Below are 22,776 nucleotides of genomic sequence, written 5' to 3'. Positions count from 1 at the left end.
GCCCACCAGGAGAACAAATATGGCCAAGATGATGATCAGAATTGATTCAACACCCTCAAAAACCACTCAAAGTGTCCATATTGGTCAAAACATTTTAAAAACTATTGTCTGCATATGCTAACTAATGCAACTTATGCTAATTGTGCACATTTCCTAACATATGAAAGTCAGCACCTGGCAGTTTCTTTGTGCAGGGGACCTGTACTTTACATTTCCAACATAAAACTTTGGGGTACAAAAAAAGTACAAAGTAAAGCTCAGTAAAATGTCAGTTGTTTATTAAAATAGGAATAATACATAGATACAAAATAAGTCATAGATATAAAACAACTCACTAACACAAAATAGCAGCTGTTATATTTAAAGTTTACAGTATACAAATATATAAACAGAATCATCATGAAGAAAAATACTTAAGTATACTATTTACAAAAATGACAAAGTGTAATTTACAGAATGCAATGTGCTATTTACATTAAGGTAAATTAAATAACATTATAACTCCACGAGAGCACAGCTAACAATTTACATTACAATAATGATCCGCCACATAACCAAGGTTACGAGATCTTTGGTTCAGTTGCCTTTAATTCATCTCTCTTATTACTTCATAGACTTTTGGTTTTAACCCGTGCAAGGATATAAGACGATTGCATTTGTTCTCAAAGTACGATTAAGGCCAGTTATAATTTAATTGCATAGTTATGTTCATTGAAACCAACCAAAGGCAAAAGGACTTAAAGGCTTATCGGAAATCCCCCAATATTAGTTTATTGCTATGTAATGATTTCCTTTTGATATTCAGAACAGTCATTTTGGAGCTGATATTAAAATACTTTGTTTAACTTTGGCAAAGGAGCCACACAAATATGATTAAAATGAAATGCTTTTGATGCTAAACGAGCTGGGATGTTTGGCATTATTTATGACATTTAAGGCAATATCTGGCATTCTTTTTCTTTTTCTTTTCTTTTTTTCTGGTCTAAGAGAAACGTATCGTCTTGCTACTTTCAACTCCTCATCAGAACCTGTATTGTTTCACTTATTCGGCTTAAAACTTTGTTTGTGTTTTCTTTTGTTTGGTAAATAAAATCTTCATGCATGTTAATGTAATGCCTATGTCTAATGCCTATTGTTTTCATACCTTTAACCTGCTAGAATATCATTATGATATGATTAAATTACAAGTTTTACATGTTTGTGCATGTGTACGTATGTGTGTGTAGATGCACAGTAAATACATGATCAACTCTAGGCAGAACAATATTGATTTAGCCTGCAACTAGCACTCTTGAATGAAAGAAACCTGGAGTTGCTGTACTGTCACAGAGCATGTACTTCCATATTTGTGTAGCTAACATGTGAGTTAAACATGCACCCAAATTATTCTGGGGTCATAACCCCCTGATGAGAAAGGAACAAAAATCTAAATGTCACAAGAAGATCCTGATTGTTCTCAAACGATGTTTTCCTCTAATTAAAAAAATAAATATACCTACATAGCTACCAGTCTCTTTAAATATCGAACACAATCACGAAGAAGACAATCTGACATTACTCAGTGAACCTAAAATATTCCAGATCTATAAGACCTATAATATCTCACAGCACAGCAGAAACATACTCGATAAATCTGCAGTTATGTACATAAGGAGTAAACCAAAAAAGAAAACTATAAAATATCCTACTGACCACAAACAGCCCACCAGGGGCCAACGTTACCTCCAAACTGGAGACCAAATAGCCATGTTTTATTTGGCATGGCTCTTCTCTTTCTCACGCTACAAATATTAGCACAAGATTTTGGAGAAATTCGCCCAGTCCTACACAGACCCTCTCGAGGGGAAACTAAACGTTACAGCTAACTGGGGAAAGGTAGTCCGGCTACTGCACACAATTAGCACGGCATGTTTGCCAAGGCTTCTGCAGTTAGCTCCAAGCAGCAATAGTGTGTGTTATGTACCTAACTGCTGGTTTATCTAAAGCCAGATTTGAACATTTGCTGGACTCAGAGGAATAGGCTTAGTACTATTTTTAATTTGGACTTTTAGTGTCTGTACTACCTTATAGATGACCCTTATTTTCCCCTCCTTTTTGGCATTACCTTAACGCTTTGTAGAATCATTTCAGAAGCTGAATAATGTATATTTGTCTTGCTTTGCTACACTGAAAAAACCTAAACAATGACTTGAATTAAGTGTCAACACATTTCCCACAACTGTATGAGGTTAGTTGAAAGTTATTATATTAAGTTGAAACTAATTATTTGCATTTAAACTTAATATTAGTGTCTTTTTCAACTAACCTAATACAGTTGACAGAATAGATTTAATTAACGTCAACGTCTTAGATTTGTAATGTATCCTACGATGAAAAACAAATTTAAACGTTGACTTAAATGAATGTATTATGTCAACAAATTACACAACTTAATTATGTGGAACCTGTTGTCATAATACATTTCGTCAAACTCAATGTTACATTTTTGTTCAGTGTAAAATGTATAACCAGATTAGTACATTTGTGTTGAAGGTAATAAAATAGGTTCTGCAGTTCAGCTCAACATATTAAAAAGAAAGAAAAGTCCCAGTCACAGGAGGGCTCCAAGTGCGGAAACCTCTAGACATCTGGGTTCTGTCCATATTCAAGTATATTCCAGGAGATAATACTGAGTCACAAGGGTCATTCTCATTGTCTTTGTTTGCATGGCTTCAGAAATTCTGAACATGTCAAAATACAAATAGTTTGCCGTGCATGTGCCCAAGACTTAGTTTTTTTCAAAATGATAAAGCCAGGATGTCTTCTCTTGCAAATTGGAAGAACAAATGAGAATCCATCTCCTTCATCCAGTCTTCTATCGCTGTCATCATCTTAAAAGGAAAAATGATGTCACAAAATCCCAAAACGGCCACTTTCCATTCCGGGATTTTCCTTATTTCTTCCTCGTGGTCCATTCCTGCATGTCTTTGATCTTCACACCACACTATCAGTCCCTCTCCAAACTGGGGTAGAGTTTGAACACTTTGTATATCCACTCAGAGTAGAAAGCGACGTTAACAAAGAGCGCAGGCTGCGATGACGCACATTTTGTCCTTTGGATACTCACGCCAATTATCACTTTACGCTCATGTTCCTGGCAAACCAATGGACCACCATTGTCTTTCTGCAAGAAAAAAGGGTGAAGCATGAAGCATTAGAGAAACAGTACGATAAGAAGGACTTTATACAAAACTCCAATGTCTCAAACTCTGATACAAGGCCTAAAATATGAGTTTAAACACATTTCCATTCAACCTTCAAAGGTTTCTGGTTTCATTTGCCACTTTTTAGATGTGCCTCTGTTGCCACCACAATGAAATGAGAAATATGGAAATAACTCAGTTGGAAATTGGAAAGTCAAGATGATCTACAGCTTTCAATGTCAACTATTTTCATTGGGACTACTTCTTCAAGAGAAAGTAGTTCCAGTGAAAACTCTAGATGCTGGCTTTTTATTGGGCAAAATCACCTTTTTGGTATTATATACTTTAATGTTGCATTCAGGGTTGTTTTTGTTCTTACATCACATACGCCTTCTCCTCTCTTGCCGCCGGCACATATTCTGCTTTCTCCAGCGTCCCCTTTGATTTGTGAGCACATTTCGTTGTTGACCATGGGCATGGTCAGAGTGTTCAGCGCCTCATCGTATCCTGTGTCTGGACAAAAAAGGATACGCAGTGTGATTGTTGAATCCTACTAATATGATTTTTGTCTGAGTTCAAATGCAAGGTGTCATGGCAAATGTGGGAAAGAAGGCAGTACTTTTGGTTTCCCCCCATCCATACATGGTGCAGTTGGTGCCTTCAGGGATGTGACACTCTTTCACTGGAAGATGAATTGTAGAGGCACCTTCAGACACAGGGGCAGGACTACAACACAAATAATAATTATAATTAGTTCATTTATTAAAAAAATAAAAAAACGGACATAAATAAGAACCACATTCAGCCAATAAGAACATTTTCTTAGATCATTAAAAATGTATGTGAACGTGTTACATTATCAGAGATACAATAGATTAAAAAGTTGTTCATATAACCAGTTATGCTCTAACATTAGGATATTAAATAGGTGAAAGTGCAATGAAATGTCGACTTTAATTTAAAAAAAACTCAGTGTGAGTAATTAAGAACTTACTCTTCTAGTTTTAGCATAACCAGGTTGGATCCTTCCGGGCCACAGATCAGGCGAGAGATGCGTAGTCCCGGGTGGTTGGAGGATTCGTTGAGGTGGCGCACTCCAACCTGCACACTGTAATCCTTGAGATCTGGAACACTGAAGCCAACAAGGACCAAGACGTAAGTCGTAAACCTACAGTAATGTTTCTTATATATACCGGCAATTGGTCCTGAAACGTAAAACTTCACCAGAAAGCATGCTTAAAATGTGGAGTTTGAAAGAGGTGGACATTTAGGATGATGCAAAATGCTATGAAGTTGGGATATTTTACTATAATAAATGTTTAATATTACACATTACTTGCAACACGTTAAACAAGAAAATCCCACAATTAACGATTCATTGTTTTCAGTTCTTCATGAAAACATTTTAAATATAAAAAGATACTGTATATTACTTTCAAATGATCCTTTATGCAATATGTTTTAGATGGACAACATCTAAAAGAAAAAAAAAGTTTCTCTAACTATCATCTTAAAGCCATTGATGTATACCATATGGAATACATACAGAACTGTACCTAACTACACAGATAAGGACATTTCCTCAAAGCCAGCACTTCAGATGAAGAGATATCATATTATGTGACTGGCTCTGACATAGAAAACTACAGAAGTTAAACATTTCTGCTCCATATCTCAGGTCAGGCTTGTCTGGGAGGGAGTGCACTAGTAAACAGGATAATCCTGCATCTTTACAGTATTCAAAAGGAACGCAGCAAGAAAAAAAAAAGCAATTTTGAGAGAAAGGTCAAATGGAAGAGGTTAACAGGAGAAGTATTTTGTCAGACAGATACATTAGTGGAGTTTTACCAGGAGGTGAAGCACTGTTGATCCGTCAAAACCCAATCTTCTCTGATCAACGAGCCCCCGCACAAATGAACCTTCCTAAGGAAATTTAAAAGAGACAATTTTGCCATTACAGTAGGTATAAGAGCATAACAAGGGACAAATGTTTTAAAAGCACAGATGTAAATTGACTTACTCTCTTTGGATGCTTACAACCCAGCTGCCATCTGTACCCCGCACTTGGTGTCCTCCAACTATTCTGGTGTTTATATGCACAAAGCATGATATCTTGGTGTCTGTTGGAGCTGAACAAGAACACATTTCATCCTGCATGTTAGATGGATATATGATTTACCTTGACAACAACAAAAGGCAACCATAAAATATGATTTGTTTAGTCAGGAACATGACAACAGACGGATTTGATTTAGGAAGTAAAAATGCAAAATGAAGATTAGAGATCAGAGGAAGAGGACTAGACCGGTAAGAGCCAAATAAGTCAAAGCAATACTTACTGTTGGGTTTAGGAGACACTGTGGCTGATTCACCTGATAGATGTAAAGAAAAGCAGAACTGTAAGAAGAGAACCAACAGCAGCAGGACATTATTTAGACCACTGACCATACATTGACACATACAAATGTAAAACCTAATTGAAAGAGACATCCTTCTTTACTTTACTCTGAATCTGAGTAGTTGTTGGAGGCTATAACCGTCAGCAAATACATTTGCTGAAGACCTCAAAAAAAGTCTCGATTGATATGTTTTACATTATGTAAATTATTCTGCAGCCATTTGAAAGGGGCTCTTCATTGCGACCAGATTGAAACCAGCCAAAGAAAATGTTGTGTCGAGCCTCCTGAGTGTTTCTCCAATAAAAAGATGGCAGTAGAGACCTGCAGCTGTTTGATGATTAAGCAGTGTGTATTCTCTTGCAAATTGGCCAAAACCACAGTTTTGGCACATCTATAATTTTTTTAACAATGCATCCAAGCTCCTTCTGAAATATCTTCTTTATTAACAAGAACCTTTAGCATTTTGGAAAATGTTCTCTGTTTTTTGTCGAGAGTTAAAAGAAAAGAATGATACCAGATACATCTGTCTGTACGCAAATAGCTAGCTAGCACTCTGTTAGCTTAGTTTAGCACAAAGCTTGGAGACAGCTAGCCATGTTTTGTTAAAAGATAGCACAATTATTCTACCAGCACCTCAAAAGCTCACTTATTTATGTTCTGCCTTCTGTGTATATTCTTTCAAATAGTTTAAAAACTAAATGTTGTGGTTTTCCAGCAGTTTTAAGTTTTTTGAGCTAAGCTATGCTAATCAGCTGCTGGCTCTGGCAGCATATAGTGGCGAAGTCCCTCCCCTTCCGGTGGACCTCCATGGGACCTTATATCGGAAAAGTAATGTATTGAAGTCAATGGGGAGAGAAAGATTATCTTTCGATCCCGTTTGAATTGTGCCACGAATTACACATATGATGTCTGTCAATTTAAAAGATAATTTTGTAAGTCAAACATTTTTAAATGTGTCGTAAAACTGTGAAGTTACACATTTCTTTGTGTGAAGCGCTCAATGAACTACAACTCTGGTCTTGCACACGTCACCAACACCAAGATGGCCGTCACGTTGGTACATTTCACCTCTTTCTTTCAGAATGAGGCGAAAAGTATTAAAAGAGGTGAAAATCACTACAAGTCTGGGCATGTTGAGAGCTGTACATACGAAAAAGGGGAGTTAGTCGGTTCCGCAAGAGCCAGCATGCGGGACCGGCTTTACAAGGTTTCGGTGAGTAACACGAGTGTAATGTGTAACGTTAATGTAAGCTAGCTAACATTAGCTAATAAGGTACACTCTCGTGTTTTATTTTAGTTGAGAATGAACAAGAGGTACTATTACTGGTATAATAACAACCCGGTACAAAGCACACAGGCATCTTGTTAAAGTAAGTAAGTACAGTAAGTAAATGTATTTTTAGCTATCTGGAGGGAATACATCAGTTATGACAGCACTTACGCGACTCTGGGATTTGTAGTCTTTCTAGTTGCGTATTTTTCATAGCCTTATATTTCAACAGTTTTAAGACAAACTTTGAATTTTTTGACATGGAAAGTTTTTGACATGGAAATTATTTTTTAAGATTGACAAACAACACATGTGCAATTCATGGCAGAAGTTTTTTCTCTCCATTGACTTCAATGTATTATTTTTTCGGAATAAGTTCCCATGATGCGGAAGTAAGTGGGCGTGACTTCGCCACTCTATTTACAATACGGGTATGAAAGTGGTAGGCCTATCGGTATTTTTTTACCGAACTGTTTGCCAGGATTTTTATAAAATTGAACTACCCCCTTAAGGGAATACCAAGTAGATATTTTAAACATTGCCCTATACAACATCAACAATAATTCACGTCATTTCTACCATGGTGAACTAAGGCTCTGCTAATGGCTGACACAACACAGATGTATCTATGTACTCATGTATGTTATAGATACATTAAAGAGATTAGGTATATTAAAGCCACTCACAGTGCTTCAGTTTGCAGTAGTCCCAGGCCAAACGGTTATTTGGATTAGTGTAACACCAGGGGCCATGTTTGTCCCGGTCCGGGTTCCGGCAGTAATTCCTCTCCAGCCCTACATGGGATTCTGTAGAGTGAGAATCCCCACTGTAAAACACACAAATACAGATTCTCATGTTCCATTTGTTATTCTGCACACATTCAACCAACACTGAGCCACGTCTCATGAAGATTCATACGCACTTTCACTCTAAAAACAGAGCATCTGCACACATGGGGGATCACAAGCACCATCACACACATACAATGCATACACACTGTAAGTAACCATGGTATGCCTGGAAAGTCTGACTCTAGCTTTCCTGTAGTGCAATGAATCCTCTGCATTCGCTACACAGAGCCCATAGAAGGAAACACAGAGTTTTGTGAAGAGTACTCATGGGAGTATGAAAGTATGCACTCTAAGCATGCAGCAGAGCTCAGACCAGCAGGAGCCACATCCTCTATGAAATGATTCCGTTGTCCATCCGCTTTGAAGGAATTCACATTTAATTGTGTGTCTTTATGCAATGTTTAACCTCACTTAGATGGGATCTTCTCAGATATCCAAATTATCACTGAGAAGCAATTACTCGCTAGGAGTTTGGACACACACACAGAAACATAATGTTAAGCGATGGCCGGCAATTTGTCAGGAGGTGAAGATAATTCTACTTCCCAGGAGATTGTTAAACAAGCTGTAGCGTTCAGCAGTTTTTCCTTGGATGACCCTTGACCTTGAGCAGGGTAGACTCGCTGGCTGCAGACTATGCGAGGGAGCTGATTGGCTTTGATCTACTTTCCTCAGAAAGCACTTCCTGGGGTCAGGGGTCTGTTCTGGAACATGTCCATCTGTCTGTGCCATTTTGGCTTTTAAAATTCCTGTAAATTAAGTAATTCCAACAGCCTGACTTAAGCATGAAGCAACAACCCCGGAGTGGGCAACCTTTCCGTCAGGATGGGTCACTTGGAGAGCACCCCAGGGTTTCCTCTTGTCAGTTAGATGAATAATAATTGGTCTTGGTATTGACCCCTGAGGAACCTCTGATTTCCTCTTGCTGTTTGTTTTCACTGCTGAGCTTCATGCATATGAAAGGGATTTTCACAAGGCAATGGGAGCTGAGCCCATAACAAACACTCAACTAAACTGAAGAGTTTGTCAGCTTCTCTAAGAAACATATCCAGTGTTTCCCGGTAAAACTAAAGCTTGAATGGGAGTTAAGGGAAGAAGTTTTGATGCAAAATAATTTCTTACCTGTTTATGTGATGTGACCAGTCTGCACAGGGAATCCCCGATCGAGTTATGGATAACGTGCCCCGGTACGTCTCTCCGCTTTCATAACACTCTGATAAAGAAAGGGATATTATTATTTAGACAATCTTTTTCAAAGTTCCCAGGAGAGCATACAAATACTTAGCCTAGCAGTTTCCCAAACACTTAAATCTAATCAGTGAGTGAGCAATACTCTAAGAACTACACACATCACATAAGTGGTGGCTGTCTTTCTCATTGATGCAAAAATACATAATCATGTTCAGATTTTTGGCTTTCTCTATGGGGTTTGGATGAATTTAATGTCAAGGGCCCTTTTGAAAATGGTGGTAGACTTGTTTAAACCAAATCAGAAGTGGGCCTGTGGCAACTTACAGACTTGCTGCAGTTTTTACACGTTTAGTCATCTGACTGTAAATGTAAAGCAGAGAAACATGGGAGATGAAAGAGAGCCGAAGTACAGCATTATGTTTTTGTTCTTCCATGCAATGGAATTCATAGGGCAGCATGCTTCCAAGTGGCCCAGTCCTACGGGAGCAATATGGAAAGCATCTGTCTAACTTCACTTTGCAAAAACATGACATGGCTTGCAGCATTTGTAGTTAAATCACATTATTCAAGGAAACAACATGATTAATTTTTTTAATATGCTGCTTGGAAAACAACGATACTCTTAAAGCTGCGGTTGTTAACTTATATGTAACATAGACCACTGTCATAACTGTAACGTGTATATGTAGCTACAGACCCCAGTCTTCTTAGCTTTATACATACAGATTGAGTACAGGTGGAAATCAGCAACGATAAAAATAAAACAAACAACACATCAAGTCTTGTTAATGTATGTTCACTGTTTGCCAAGAAATAGATACAGCCCACAGCTCCCTATAAAACCACTGTTTTTCATTTCTGTTTCCAGATTGAAACTATAAAATAAAATAAAGAAATGTCTTAGTAAACTTTAATACTAGTAGAAGGCAGTTTTTCCCTTTTTCTAATCGCTCTGCTGCATATTTTCCATACATAGATGAGACTGGTATACATGTTTCTCATCTAAAGCTTGGGAGAAAACTGAATAAGCATATTTCGACAAATGTTGAACTGTTTGTTAAAAGTTATACAAAAATGTTACCTATTTTTTGTGTGGCCTCAGCATCACACCTGGGGATGTGGGTGCAGTTGGCTATCCTCTGATTGGGGTCTGTAGTGAAGCACCATGGGTGATCGGCGCCATCAGGGTTACGGCAGTAGTTCTCTGTGAGGTCTCTAAAACACATACACAAACTACAATTTAAATGATGGTGCTGAATTAGTTTGCAAAGCTATCATTTTTATGTATCAGGCTCATCACTATTTTGAAGTCAAATGCAAAAAATGAATAAACCACGTCCTTCACATGGCAGAAAAAAGTTAATTTAAGCTTTGAGAGACCATGAATTAAACATTACTCACTTGCATTTGAAGTTCTGGGGAAGAAAGGAGTGGTTATGGGGCGACTGGGAGTCCCAGCGCTGACATGTCACACCCTCTGGAGTGACATTCATTGTGCCTCGGTAATCTGTTCCTTTTCCCTGGACACAGGATGTTGTTACATTGACATCTGTGTCCTCACTTGAGTCAGAATCTAGCCAGAAAAATACATAGAAATTGTATTTGTGAGCTTAAGCATGAGAAAGAAGGTTGCTAAAGAGATTTAGAAACTGAAGATAGGAGAGAGGGAGAGAGGGAGAGAGGGAGGGAGATATTAATCCCCAGAAGAATGTGTCATGTTTAACCTAGAGACAGATGATCAAAAACAGTAGCACTCCCCCCTTACCTCAACTGCGATAGGAACTTTCTGTGTATTCATAACATGGGTGCCCCACATTCTTGCACGTAGGGACATCAACAACAATATGAAGTTATTTCACCCAATATGTCAGAGATCTTTGTAAGAAAAACTTGGAACGTGATCATAACGAATATATCTTTGCCTCAACATTAAACAATGTTAGTGAAATGGTGTATTGCAGCCCAACCAAAGATTTCACAGCCAACCCGCTCTGGCTGGGGCAACTTTATCCACCGGAAAACTATTCTAAACATCCTCAGATGGAATTCTGCTTTTCGGCATTGCAGGGATAGCAGTACATGGGGAGCAACTTCTCCCCTCTGGATTACTGTCTCTGTTTCTTTAGCCTTTGACAAATGAGATGGGAGAAGATGGAGGAGGAAAGGGGAATGAAAGGCAGGAACGAGAAGGCTGATGGAGAAGAGGGATTCCTTGGCTTGATGTAATGCATGCCAGTATCTGTGTGCGCGGCGTACTACAGGTCATTGGTTTTTATCTTTCTGGGGGCAGGCATTGAGGGATGCACACATCTGGATAAATGCAGATCCAGCTGCCTTCGCTGTAAATCACACCATGTACTGTAAAGTCAATGTGTGTATGTGTGTAACAGAGACAAAAAGAGATGCTCTGCGTGTTTGTGGGTAAGCATGCAGGAATATTTCCATATTCTTTCAAAGGAAAAAATTATAATTTCTCCAGTCGGTATTCTCTTTTTGGCATCCATTCTTTTCTCTTTCCCTCTGTATTTGTGTATGACTTATAAAAGGCAAAAGTTATCTCAATTACAGACACTGCCAAATGTGAAATAAGTCAAGGGAGGTGACATAAGTTCAACATACGAAAAAAAGTGTTTACATACAGCCATAACAAATACAATAGGGCAGTATTTAAAATAGAAAAATGTTCAAATAATTGATTTGATTGATCATTTTGCAACTTTTTATGGACAACCACTTAGTTGTTTGGTTGTGATCGTGAATAGTCTTCACATGTATTGTTTTAATTCTGGATCGAAAGACATTCCATTGACACTGATGTAAAATAGAGAAAAAAGGCTGGAACGGGACAAAGTTTGGCGATTACTCTAAAATAAAATAACTTCAGGATGCTTATGTAACCCCGGTTCTCTGAGTAACACAAGCAAGATGTCTCACAAATGTTTTGACTATGGTGTCAATCCAAAAGCTTCCACAGGTCATTGATATCTGGCCACAATATATTTCACATCACTTAAATCAAACCATTCAGTGACCATTTGTTTCTGGTAATGCATGGCAGCATCTGCATGGAAACTGTTCCTCCACTCTAATTTTCTTTTTATCGATAATCTTCAAACCACCAAAACATTTATGAGGCCTTCTGATGGCCATGTGACGCATCCCTGTATAATAGCCTCCATTGTGACTTTCCATATTACAGCTCTTTGTGATCCATCAGTGGTCTCGGTCAAACACTTCTGGCTCTCTGAAGTCAGACCCCCCCCTTAACAAACAACTCTTCCTTGTTGAGGTGAAAGAATTTGAAGCCAAGTGCCACATGAAACACTCTGCCGGGTAAACAAAAGCATTATGGGACTCGGCAGGAGAGAAAAGGGATGTTATTACTTTCTCACCACAACCACCAAAGTCCTGTATGTATTAAACATCCTGGCGCCCCCAACCCACAAGCTGGTAGAACTCAATTGCATTCTGTCTGTCTGTCCTAAAAAAACAAGATCCAAATGCCCCGTTCACTTATGAACCCTATGATGTATATGTAACAATGAGTTTGTGACGGTACTAGACTGAGAAAAAACTAGCAACTGAGTCATAAATCAGTTAAACAATAATTTGGTCTTTAGTTGATGACTTTGTCTACAAAACCGAAGCCCCAGGAGTATATACAGTACGTAGGCCCTTACCACACACAGAGATGTCGCAGTACTCCCACGGAGTTTTAGGATCCACCGTGTAGCACCAGGGACGAAGGCGATTGTCTGGGTTACGGCAGTAGTTGTCCTTTAAATCTTTCTGTCGATAGCTGAGAGAGGAGACAGAGTGGATAAAGCGAGGAAAGAAAATAATGTTGGAGGGAAAGACGTAAGTCATAACAACTGGTGAGGTCTACCTCTCCTGAGTATTAGCGTTAGTTATTTAAGCATCTGTCATGGGTGTGTGCAGCATTATCCGTGAGAAGGGTTTTTCAGCAGGATTACCAGCTTTGCAGCTTACCTTTTGGGTTGGAAGTGGTGTTTGTGAGGCCTTGTTGAGTCCCATCTCTGGCACTCCTTGCCACTCTCTGTTTGGTCCATTTTTCCCCGGTAATCTTCACCATTGCACGTAATACAGACTTCTGTTGTCAAAAAATACAACATTTATTAAATAACTCTTCCTTCTAGTAATGAATACACACAATTCAAGACTTCAAGAAGGAAACAAGGCTCCAGCTAACTGTAATCTTCAGATTATCTTCTCAATAAATCACTTAATCTATAAAGAGTCGGGAAAAAGTGAAAAATATCCATCCTGGTTTCCCATAGAACAATCTTTATAAGCAAAAATATTCAGTTATGAAATAAAAAAACACAAAAAAACAGTAAAACTCTACAGTGTATACGAGACTAATCGTTGCTGCTCTAGAAAATGAATTATAGAAACATTAATTAAATGTTTCAACACCTCTGGAAAGGAACATGACAGTAACTCCCTAACATGATTCTGCGTTATTTTGGACACATTTTATTGGAGAGATATTTTTGTCTTACCTTGTGAACACTGTGGCAGGCCACACTCCTCGGCTCGTACGTTGGGATCTGTAGTGTAGCACCACGGACCACCAGGATCGTTGTTGGGATTCCGACAAAAGTTCTCCCTCAGGTCTTGCGTTGGGTACCTATCAGGAGAAAACCTACAGGGGAGTAGACATAAATTATTGACTATGTTACTGATACTGTAAGCTGTATAAATACATTTCAGGGAGTACTTGCACACTTGGCTGCTCCAGTGGTGTATACATCACCGTACCTGCCTGCAAGTGCTCTCAGTAACAGCCCAAATGAATTCAAAAGGCATATGCATTAACATATAAGCTTCATTCTGAGAAACGCTAGTGCCTACAGGGTGATCATGTTACTTTTACAATTCTAGAATGACTAGACACATAAATCGTATGCAAAATATGTCATCGATAGCTCCCCAGGTTTGCACCTTTTGCGTGATCGCATTACCGATTCCTACCATATCCCAGCTCCATCATGTGTGAAGCAGCCAGATTCCGTCACAGCACAGTAACAACCAACAGCACAGAACAACGCCACGAACCACTTGGAACAGACCAAGCAGCTCTTTTGCTGGCAGCCTTTGAACACGTTTAAACCTAATTCCTCTCTGTCACCTGCAACCTCACGTCAGTGTGAACAGGCCAATGTAAGAAAAAGAACCTGGCCTGCAACATATGGGATGTAACAACGAGCAGCCGCATGGGACTCCCATACTAAATGGACAGTGTGTAAAATGTGTCTAATGACATGGCAGGATGATGAAAAGCTGGCTTGTCAGCACCTCTTGATCCATGCCGACCACATTTCCCCATACCACCAAGGAAGACAGAGAGGGAAGACAGCAGAAACAGTTAAGGTCGTAGAAGAAGGGTGGAAGGGAACTGGGAAGAGATTGACTTCAGCTAAAGGAAACATGAGCTGAATGGAGTATAAAGACGAGATTCATTGTCTAATTGATGATGTAAAAAGAAACAACATGTGCAGGAAAGGGAAAGAATGATAAGTCCACCCACCCTTCAGCAGCTTCTCTGAACACACCAACCCAGACAATGACTGTTTTCTAGGGGGAGACGGCTCTGCTCTCCCCTCCGTACCCTGGGGCTTACGCAAGGATTCAACACTAATGCACAACATAATTCAACCCAGAACTACAAGAAATCTCAGGCATCTAGCTAGAGACCCTAGTCCCAAACAAAGAGAAATACAAAAGGGTTAAGTCTAACAGCAATATTTCACTTGCTGTATCTACAACAGAAAAGTGCCAAAACTCACATCTGTTGTGTGTTATTCAGTATATTCCTATTATAATACACTATCCTTAATTTATAAATGGGATTACAAGGTACCTCACTCACAAAAAAAGGTTGCATCTGGTGAGAGTCCGTAAATGCCGCTGCATGGAAGCAAGTTAGCCATAATGATGTTACACTAACAGATGTTGGCCAGTTATTCATCTCCCTGCCAAGGTCTGTTCCCACCGGAGCGCAGACACACATGCTTCCCTCTCTGGGCCAGGAAAACATATTGGCTAGATTTTGTATATCACTAAAGAAGAAATCTAGTTCTGAAGTAACTGCTGCGTGCAAAATGTGTAGCCCCATGCACCTGGAACAAAGATAGTCATGCTTCAATGCTACAGCATCCAAAATAATAATTGTCCTGAACGTTTTTACATTTTTGGAAATGTGCTAATTCACTTTTGTTTGGTTTGTATAGCGGACAAGAAAGGAATTAGCACTGTCATATATATCTGTTAGCTATGATGCAACAGTTAGGAGACAATTAGCGTAGCGCCTAGCTAAGTTCAATTCAGTTCAGAATGGAAACAGCTACAGTAACTCTGTCAAAAGCATTAAAAAACTCTGCCTACCTGCAACTCTAATGCCTACAAATAACATGTTGCAATTGGAAAAGCCTTAGCTGTTTCCCCCTGTTTCAGTAATGTTTGCTAAGCTAAGTTAACTTGCTTAATTGTTGCTCTACAGACATGAGAGTAGTAGCCTATCAATCTTTTGTTTGCAAGAGGCTGTGTGTTCCTGTAGCTGAGCGTGCTTGCTGACCTCCCTGTAGAAATGTGTAGAAAAACAAATGTCCCTATGGGAATAAATAAATGATTGCAATGTTATCTATTATTGAACAAAAATGTTCCATTCCATTCTCTCTGCTTGACTGGGCATCAGTAGCCTACAGTACATGCTTCATCCATAGCCTTGGTTCAAAGACTAAATATAGACAACAGGCGGAAGTCCCATTCGTGAAAGGGAACCTCCTGAGAAATCACCCCTGCCCCACGGTGATCGGTCAAGCATGAAAATAATAGTTACCTGAAGCGCCAATGGTGCGTGGTTCATTATGGTGGTCATTCTCAAACAGCGGGACAGTCCCATGTTAGGTAACCTCACAGTGGCACTAAATCTGCCTCAAGGAAAGCTCCCTTTGACCCTATGGTTGCTGACAAGCCAGGGCAATGTAACATTTGCCATCTGGTACATGGACTGTTAACGTGTGTCAAATAAACAATTGACAAAGGATTCCCACTGTGTCGAGCTGCTTCTGTGAATGGAGCTGAGAAATACAGCAGATGAGATGATAGCGATCAACACTGCCATGTGTTTTAATTGTGGGGGATCAATGAACTATTATTTTCTCTCAGTATGTCTGTTGTTTTATGGCCTCAGCTGGGAAACAGACAAAACATGACTCCAGTCAATAAAATTTTGGCTTTCTTTCTTTCATTGTCTCCCTTTTGTCTATGTGTCCCTCTGCACTCCTTCAAACCCTTATTAGTCTGTCTCTTAAACCCCTCCTTGCCACGATTAAAATATCTTGTAACTAATGAGCCCCACTAATAAGAGGCTGGCACTGCACCATCGTCACAAATCCACTAATCTTGCCATGACTGAAGCCAAGAGAGAACGGGATACACCTGATGGCCTGCAGTGCAGCAGAAAAACAACCTCGATGGAAGGATATCCCTGCATGTGTTGAAAGAAATCTGACTTATTCCTGGCTAAACGTTCATCCGTCTCAGAGCCTCTGCCTTCCCTTAACCCCAGAGGTGGATGGGGATGATCTGAACATCTATAAATCAGCTGCTGAGGCCTGTTCAATATCAGACACAGAGAAATAGAGAAGGAGCATCCAGAAAGGTGGCGGAAGCCTAAAGATTAAAGAAACAGATTTTAAAGCCTGTTGGTTTAAATCCACAGGAATCTGGCAGGGGGGATGATTACCACCTTGCACTCCTTAAAAAGTGTCCTCAAGCACGGCACTGCACTCTCAAGGTATCATACAAGTGTTTGTTACCATTCCTTCTCTTGGATACTCCCTTTTTCCACAACAATTTCCTCTTTGTACTTTGTCTTGATAAAAAAGGGAAGACTTACGTGTGTTCATTGATGTTATTATCTGACCAAGCTTGGCAAGTGATGTTTGACTTTGTCCAAGATCGTCTCCCTCTGTAGTTGTCCTTGGTGCCGATGATACATTCCCTTATATAATCTGTGTAAGACCAAAGGGAAAAAAAGCATTTCAAAACATTTCAACAGTCATGTTCTCGATTTTACAAGCTGCCTCTGTGTACTCTGTGTACTATGTGTGCAAACTTACACATCGTTTAGTCATTTAATAGTCGAGGTGGTTCACTGCTATGAACACCTGGTATATATTTTCCCATGTATGGTCAATAAGACTTTTTTACAGCGAACGTTTTAGTATGTCCCAGCTTGTTTGTTATTCCAAAAACAGACAACTCCCTGAAGTTCATTAAATGTCACCGGGGGGAGTTTCCGTACATTTTGCAGTAAATTCAAGAGTGCTAGATTCCACAGTCTTAACCGGAGAAAGGCTTCGCGTTCCAAGTGTAAACAATGACTTTTTTTGTTTACACTCCACTTAAGTCTGCTACGGGTCGTGCAGCTCTCTCCACTGGAGTGATTAAACAGCAGGAGGTTGAGGTGGGTTAGTTGCTTTTATTGTGTCAACAGAAAAACCAAAGACCTTAAAAAGCCGGGAGCCGACGCAAGAAGCACAACCTGCAATCAACCTACAAATAATTTGCCTGTTTAAATCCGTCGGCCTTTGAATGTTCTCATGAGAAAAAAAACATAATTTACGCCTCACAATTTAATGCCATTTACCTTTTTTTTCATACAAAGTAAAGTTGATGTTGGCTTGCGTCTGCACACCATGGGTGAAGCGGTCAAAAGGAAGCAAGTGGCATTTCCTGTTGTGCCGCTGAAAGTTAAAAGCCCTGTGGAAACATCGGGGAGAAGTAATTGGGAGATGAACAACTGATAAACAACACAAATATGTAAATAGTGAGTCAACACAGGGGGGGAGAGGAGTGAGGGGAACACAGGCGTATTTCAGGGAAACATAGAGAGTAAAAGGAAGCTGACCTGCAGTTGAAGTTTTTCTTGACCTTCTTGCACTTGCGGGCGCAGTTTTCCAGCGACCGGCTGCCTCTAACCAAAGGGGGCTGAGGGCAGTCTGTGCAAACCAGCATGTGACCTTCACTCTTCTCATACTTCTGTAACGACTGATGAGTCCTTTTACAAAAACCTGAAAGGACACAAGATCACATCATGTTACCTGCATGTTTTGGTACAGCCATTGGATTCGTTTGAGAATTGCTAAAGCCAGGTTCATTTTGATTGGGAGATACCATCTGTTACTAAATTGAAGATACCTTTCAACTTGGATTACATAATTGGAAAGAATAGAACAGGAGACATATTTAGATGATCAAGCCAAAGGAAGTCAGTAGGGTAATTAAACCACATGTTTATGGATGTAGTGCTATATTGTTGATGTACAATGTATTTTTAAGCCTTTACATTACCAACTTTTGAACCATACAACTGACTAAAAGGTGTCTATGGCGCATGATTTCCACCAATGTCATCAAGGTAGTGTGTAATCCAGTGTGTAGGATTAAACCGGCATCTACTGAAAAGAGTCAAATGGAGGAAGTGGAACTCCTTGTACAATAATGTGTATTTGCAAGTCTTAAACATTGGTTTCCTCCACATCTCTACCATTTGCATCTCATGTGATTTGAATGCAGAATGAGTGGTTTTTCAAGGACTTATCTAGCCAGTGGACAGCTCTGTCAGAACTATTTTGCTATCTAATACAGTACGCCCAGAGGACAAGTTAGCTGCTGTCTCTGAGATGCTGTGATCTTTTTTTAATTGATCTAACCAGGGTAAGCTTGTGTATTAATTACATTTATGTGCATTTATTTTTGATAAATGATATATGATATACTTAGTGAGGAACTTGTCAAGATGAGCATATTTCCCTGAGTTTCTTCAAGGTGACTAGACTATCTGAACAACGGCATCAAGAAGAGTCTTGGCATGAAGAAAATGAAATTATTTAACTGCCATATATTTAACTGGTTGACCATGTATTCGTGAAAGCACCCTTCAACTACGTTTTGCTTTACAGCACCATGTTCTTGGTATTTAAGCATCCGTCCTGCTGAATTATACTGAAACATCGTTGTGCTAGTGAAGTGCGTCCAGGATCAAAACCAAGCTCAAAAGGCTCCCCAGTACTCTTGTTTCAGAAAAGGGATTGCTGCCTGGATCCAGCCTGGAACAGAGTGGATGCTGAACTGTTAAAACAGCCAAGAGAACAAATGATGTCCTTCCAACTGGCTGATGGTTTGAAAGTGCCTAAGTGACTCAGTAGGAGATTGAATGCTCATGAAACAATATCTGATATTTTAATGCTTTTAAACCGAGCCACAAATCCACAACATGTTATTATCTCATGGAATTTGTTATGTTACAGTTTAAAGTTATTAAACAAGATTAATTCCCACAATAACTTACGCGCATGACCCTTTTAGTCACGAACGTCTGACTGCAACTCCTGCTGTTTAATTACAGTGACATTTTGGTTAATTCCTTTTCATTTTGAGCAATAAGGCTGGCATTTATTTTTGTTGGGAGCAAAACAAAATGCAGTAAGCTTTGGTGTCACTTAACATTTCTAAAAAGTAATTAAGTTTTATGTATATGTTTCATAGTGTCTCAGTTATTGTCATCCAAAGCACAGAAAATATACAGTATGTGGAAAAATGGAAAACTGCCAAAGTTGGAGAAAGGACACACTATCATGAATTATTTTTAGTTATAGGACATTGTTGAGAGTCTTTGATTTGGAAAACATATATCAAAGTACAATTCGAACATTGCAAGACATACTATACTGTATATGAGATCCAAACGGGGTCACAAGCAGGACAAAACCATATTTTTAGTCCAAATCCTCTGTGACGCAAATCATTCATTTCTACCTACTGGAAAAGATTATGAGCCAATCCATCAGAAGAATAAAGCTCTACTGTAAATGCTGTTCATGAGGGCCACATCTTAAAATGCATTATGTGTTAAGTTACAATAGTTTCCCGTTTATAATTAGGGGCAAGTGCGATATAAATCACACAGGAAAATCTCATGCTACTGAGTTACAGCTCCACGCTCCTGTGCCAAGATCCGACACAAGACGTTGTGTGTGTACTTAGGATACTGTAAACTGTGGAGCGTTTAGAGGCTCCTCGTGGTTGAAAATGGTTTTTGGGGAGGACTTGTTATTAATGTTTAGGCTCCACTGGACCACATCTGGCACTCATCACAGTGTTGTTCCAGCCCTGATGTCTGGCCAGGCTGCTCAATTAGATTTCACTTAGTCTCTTCCTCTCCTTGCAGTCAGACTCCTGCTATCTCCAAATCCCAACCATTCGCTGAGGTTGGAGATTATAATAAAACGTGCTCAATAGGCAAGTGTGAGAGAGGTGATATTTAATGAGAAGAGGCAGCCGTAGCTTACAGGGACACGTTTGAGTCCCCTAGTTCAGCTTGAAAAATGTGGCCAATGACCGGCACTCTGACCTTCCTCAGGAACCTCCACTTGGGTGCCCTTGAGCGAAGAACTTAAGTGTCAGCTGGATAAGTATTTTAGTCCGGCTTTCCCTGAAAACATGCTGCAAATGAGCCACTGTCGATATTCACAAAGGGTATAGGTAGAGTTGAAGAAAGAATATGATTATGAACAACAGGAAAGTAGCAGGTTAAAGGTGTGCCTCAGTCTGGGAATTAAGCAGACATTACATCTGCTTCAGAGAGTGCAAAATGTGGAGTTAGGCTCAACAGCCAGATGTTAGCGCCCCCCCCACCTCCCACCACCTCTCCCTCACACACACATGCACCACACACACCCCTATTCTATATCTCTACCGGGACAAGCGCACGAATACCTCGGGCCAGAGCGCGCATGTTTTACTTTCCCCAACTCCAGGGAGGTCAGGGTCGGCACCCCTGGAGGTGGTGACTCTGGATTCAGTGCTTTGCTCAGTGACTTGTCAGCGCGGCGGATGTAAACCGAGACAGTAACTATCCGCAAATCTGCGCTTGATAAAGGAGCGGCACGGAGCTCGTTTGGACGCGTTTAATGAGGCTTGGCCGAGTGTGTGCGCCAAAGTTGCGCTGCGGTGCAACATTTAACACATTCAACGCGTCATATTGGTCACTGAAGTGGAGTCGATCCAAGTGATGCAGCATGGTCTATTACGCAAATTACCCAAACTTTATTTTATGAAAAATCAGTGAAATAATGCGTATCAAACCAAGCTGTTTGGCACGGCTTTCTACCTCAAGGCAGCTGCATTTCCACAGAAGTGAACTTGTCATAATTCACTTCAATATTATTAATCCACACAAAAACATATTAAATGCATTAATCATATTTTACATTTAGATTTTTCAAACTTGCTATTAGATCCAAATAAATTGAAATAATGGGGAGGATAGGTTTGATGTGCTGCTTAGATATTTCATTTTAAGTTTTATTCTACAAGACAGTCATTATATGAAGGTATTACAGAATATGGACTGTACATATATAGTTTTTCTCCAAGTTTAAAATAAAGAACATAGCCATAGGGGTTCACACAGTTCATTTAACAGCCACAGTCATTTATGAAACAGGGCGAGTCAAATCAACATTGCAAGTGAGGGCTTGTGATAAACTTGTATGCAAATGTCACTAAAAGTCTTTAATTAAAAACAGATTAGACAAAAGGAAATGAAGTTTGCTTGCTACATAAAGTCTAGTACTGACAGCCAAAAAAGATGTTTGGCACATTTTAAAACTTTAATTTTCAGAATTGTATTCTCAATATGTCTCACTTTAATGCATATGCAGAAAAGAAAGATTCGATTTTTTACATGAGTTTAAAATAAATGTCATTGCTCTTGCACATGCTCTAAATCTGAAGCACATCTCTTACCTGTATCCAATATAGTGGCCACAACACACGCCACAGCTTGGTAAATCCAAACGTTTATCCTCATGGTTAGGAGCTTGAAAGCAGGATAAATTCCGGATATAATGAGCGACAGGGTCGGCTCTGTGGAGTCCAGAGTGCCTGGTGTACAGCAGAAGACTTGCCTTCCTCACACAGATGCCACTTTTGCAAGAAACCGCACGTCCTCGGTTCAACCCCCTTTTACTTGACTTTGTGCTCCTCTCTATCAGCGGCTCTCCTCACCCCTGTCAAGTGCTGAGGAATAAATAGGGCTACTTCCGGATGTTATTTTCAAAATAAAACCGGATATGATTCACAAGCCAGATGTTGTACACGTCAGTCTGATGATAGTATATTTTTCACATTGTAAAAAATTCCCAGAAATAACACACGAATTAATGCAAGTTACACAAAAAATATAGCCGGTGTATCCAAAGTCTTAGAGAGTTTATTTATATGTTGTAATATAATTGTTTTAACCAATGACATGTCGCTTCTTTGTGAACATGGGAACTTTATTTTGAGTTCATATAATATTCTCTTGCTTTTTTCTTACTTTTTACTAATATTTGACAACATTTGTACATGTTATCAGGAAAGCCAGACATATTTGTTTTAGAGAAACAAATAAGTAATCTGTAAAGAAAACACATTTTATTTCAAATCCTGCAAAAGTCAAATTTCTTTTATTTTGATCTCTAACAGCATACATAAAATAGAAAAAGGTGAGAAGTAACATTTCTCATTTGCAAGTCATACTGTATTCTGGCTTGATAGACCGGTTTGAAGAGAACTTTATTATAATGTATCCTTAATATGTCAAGCGAGCCCTTTAACATTGTCATGAAGTGTTGATTTAATTATCAATATTAAGGTCAACTAATAAAGTCTTTATGGTGTGTTTTAGAAAGTTATACCTCACACGTTGATCTTATAGCAACAGGTGGTTATGTTTAACTCAATATTAGAATTAGGAAAATGAACTGATGGAAACTAGTGGTGGCCATAAAAAATATAATGTACCT

At 39.3% G+C, this 22,776-nt stretch overlaps 1 protein-coding gene across 2 annotated transcripts; it reads right to left on the bottom strand.

Moving 5' to 3' along the window:
- Positions 1-273: 273 nt before the first annotated feature.
- On the bottom strand, positions 274-21,926 carry LOC307020967 (hepatocyte growth factor-like). 2 transcript variants are annotated; one of them, XM_079652659.1, is made up of 18 exons: positions 21,734-21,926; positions 17,832-17,994; positions 17,571-17,683; positions 16,818-16,932; positions 13,417-13,559; positions 12,884-13,004; positions 12,574-12,692; positions 10,295-10,466; positions 9,975-10,126; positions 8,825-8,915; positions 7,538-7,677; positions 5,522-5,554; positions 5,203-5,311; positions 5,031-5,105; positions 4,177-4,314; positions 3,802-3,908; positions 3,562-3,695; positions 274-3,163 (listed from the first exon to the last, which is right to left on the bottom strand). In XM_079652659.1, the coding sequence occupies exons 1-18, from the start codon at positions 21,795-21,797 to the stop codon at positions 2,987-2,989; spliced, it is 2,166 nt and encodes a 721-aa protein (XP_079508785.1). In that variant the 5' UTR covers positions 21,798-21,926; the 3' UTR covers positions 274-2,986. The 2 variants fall into 2 exon arrangements, with proteins under 2 accessions (XP_079508785.1, XP_079508786.1); XM_079652660.1 differs by having other exon boundaries at positions 9,975-10,108.
- Between the last annotated feature and the right edge of the window lie 850 nt (positions 21,927-22,776).

The sequence above is a fragment of the Notothenia rossii genome (assembly GCF_949606895.1).
Source record: "Notothenia rossii genome assembly, chromosome: 10".
Taxonomy (NCBI): Eukaryota; Metazoa; Chordata; class Actinopteri; order Perciformes; family Nototheniidae; genus Notothenia; species Notothenia rossii.
The sequence above is the reverse complement of the archived record's forward strand: the minus strand, read 5'-3'. Positions and strand labels throughout refer to the sequence as shown.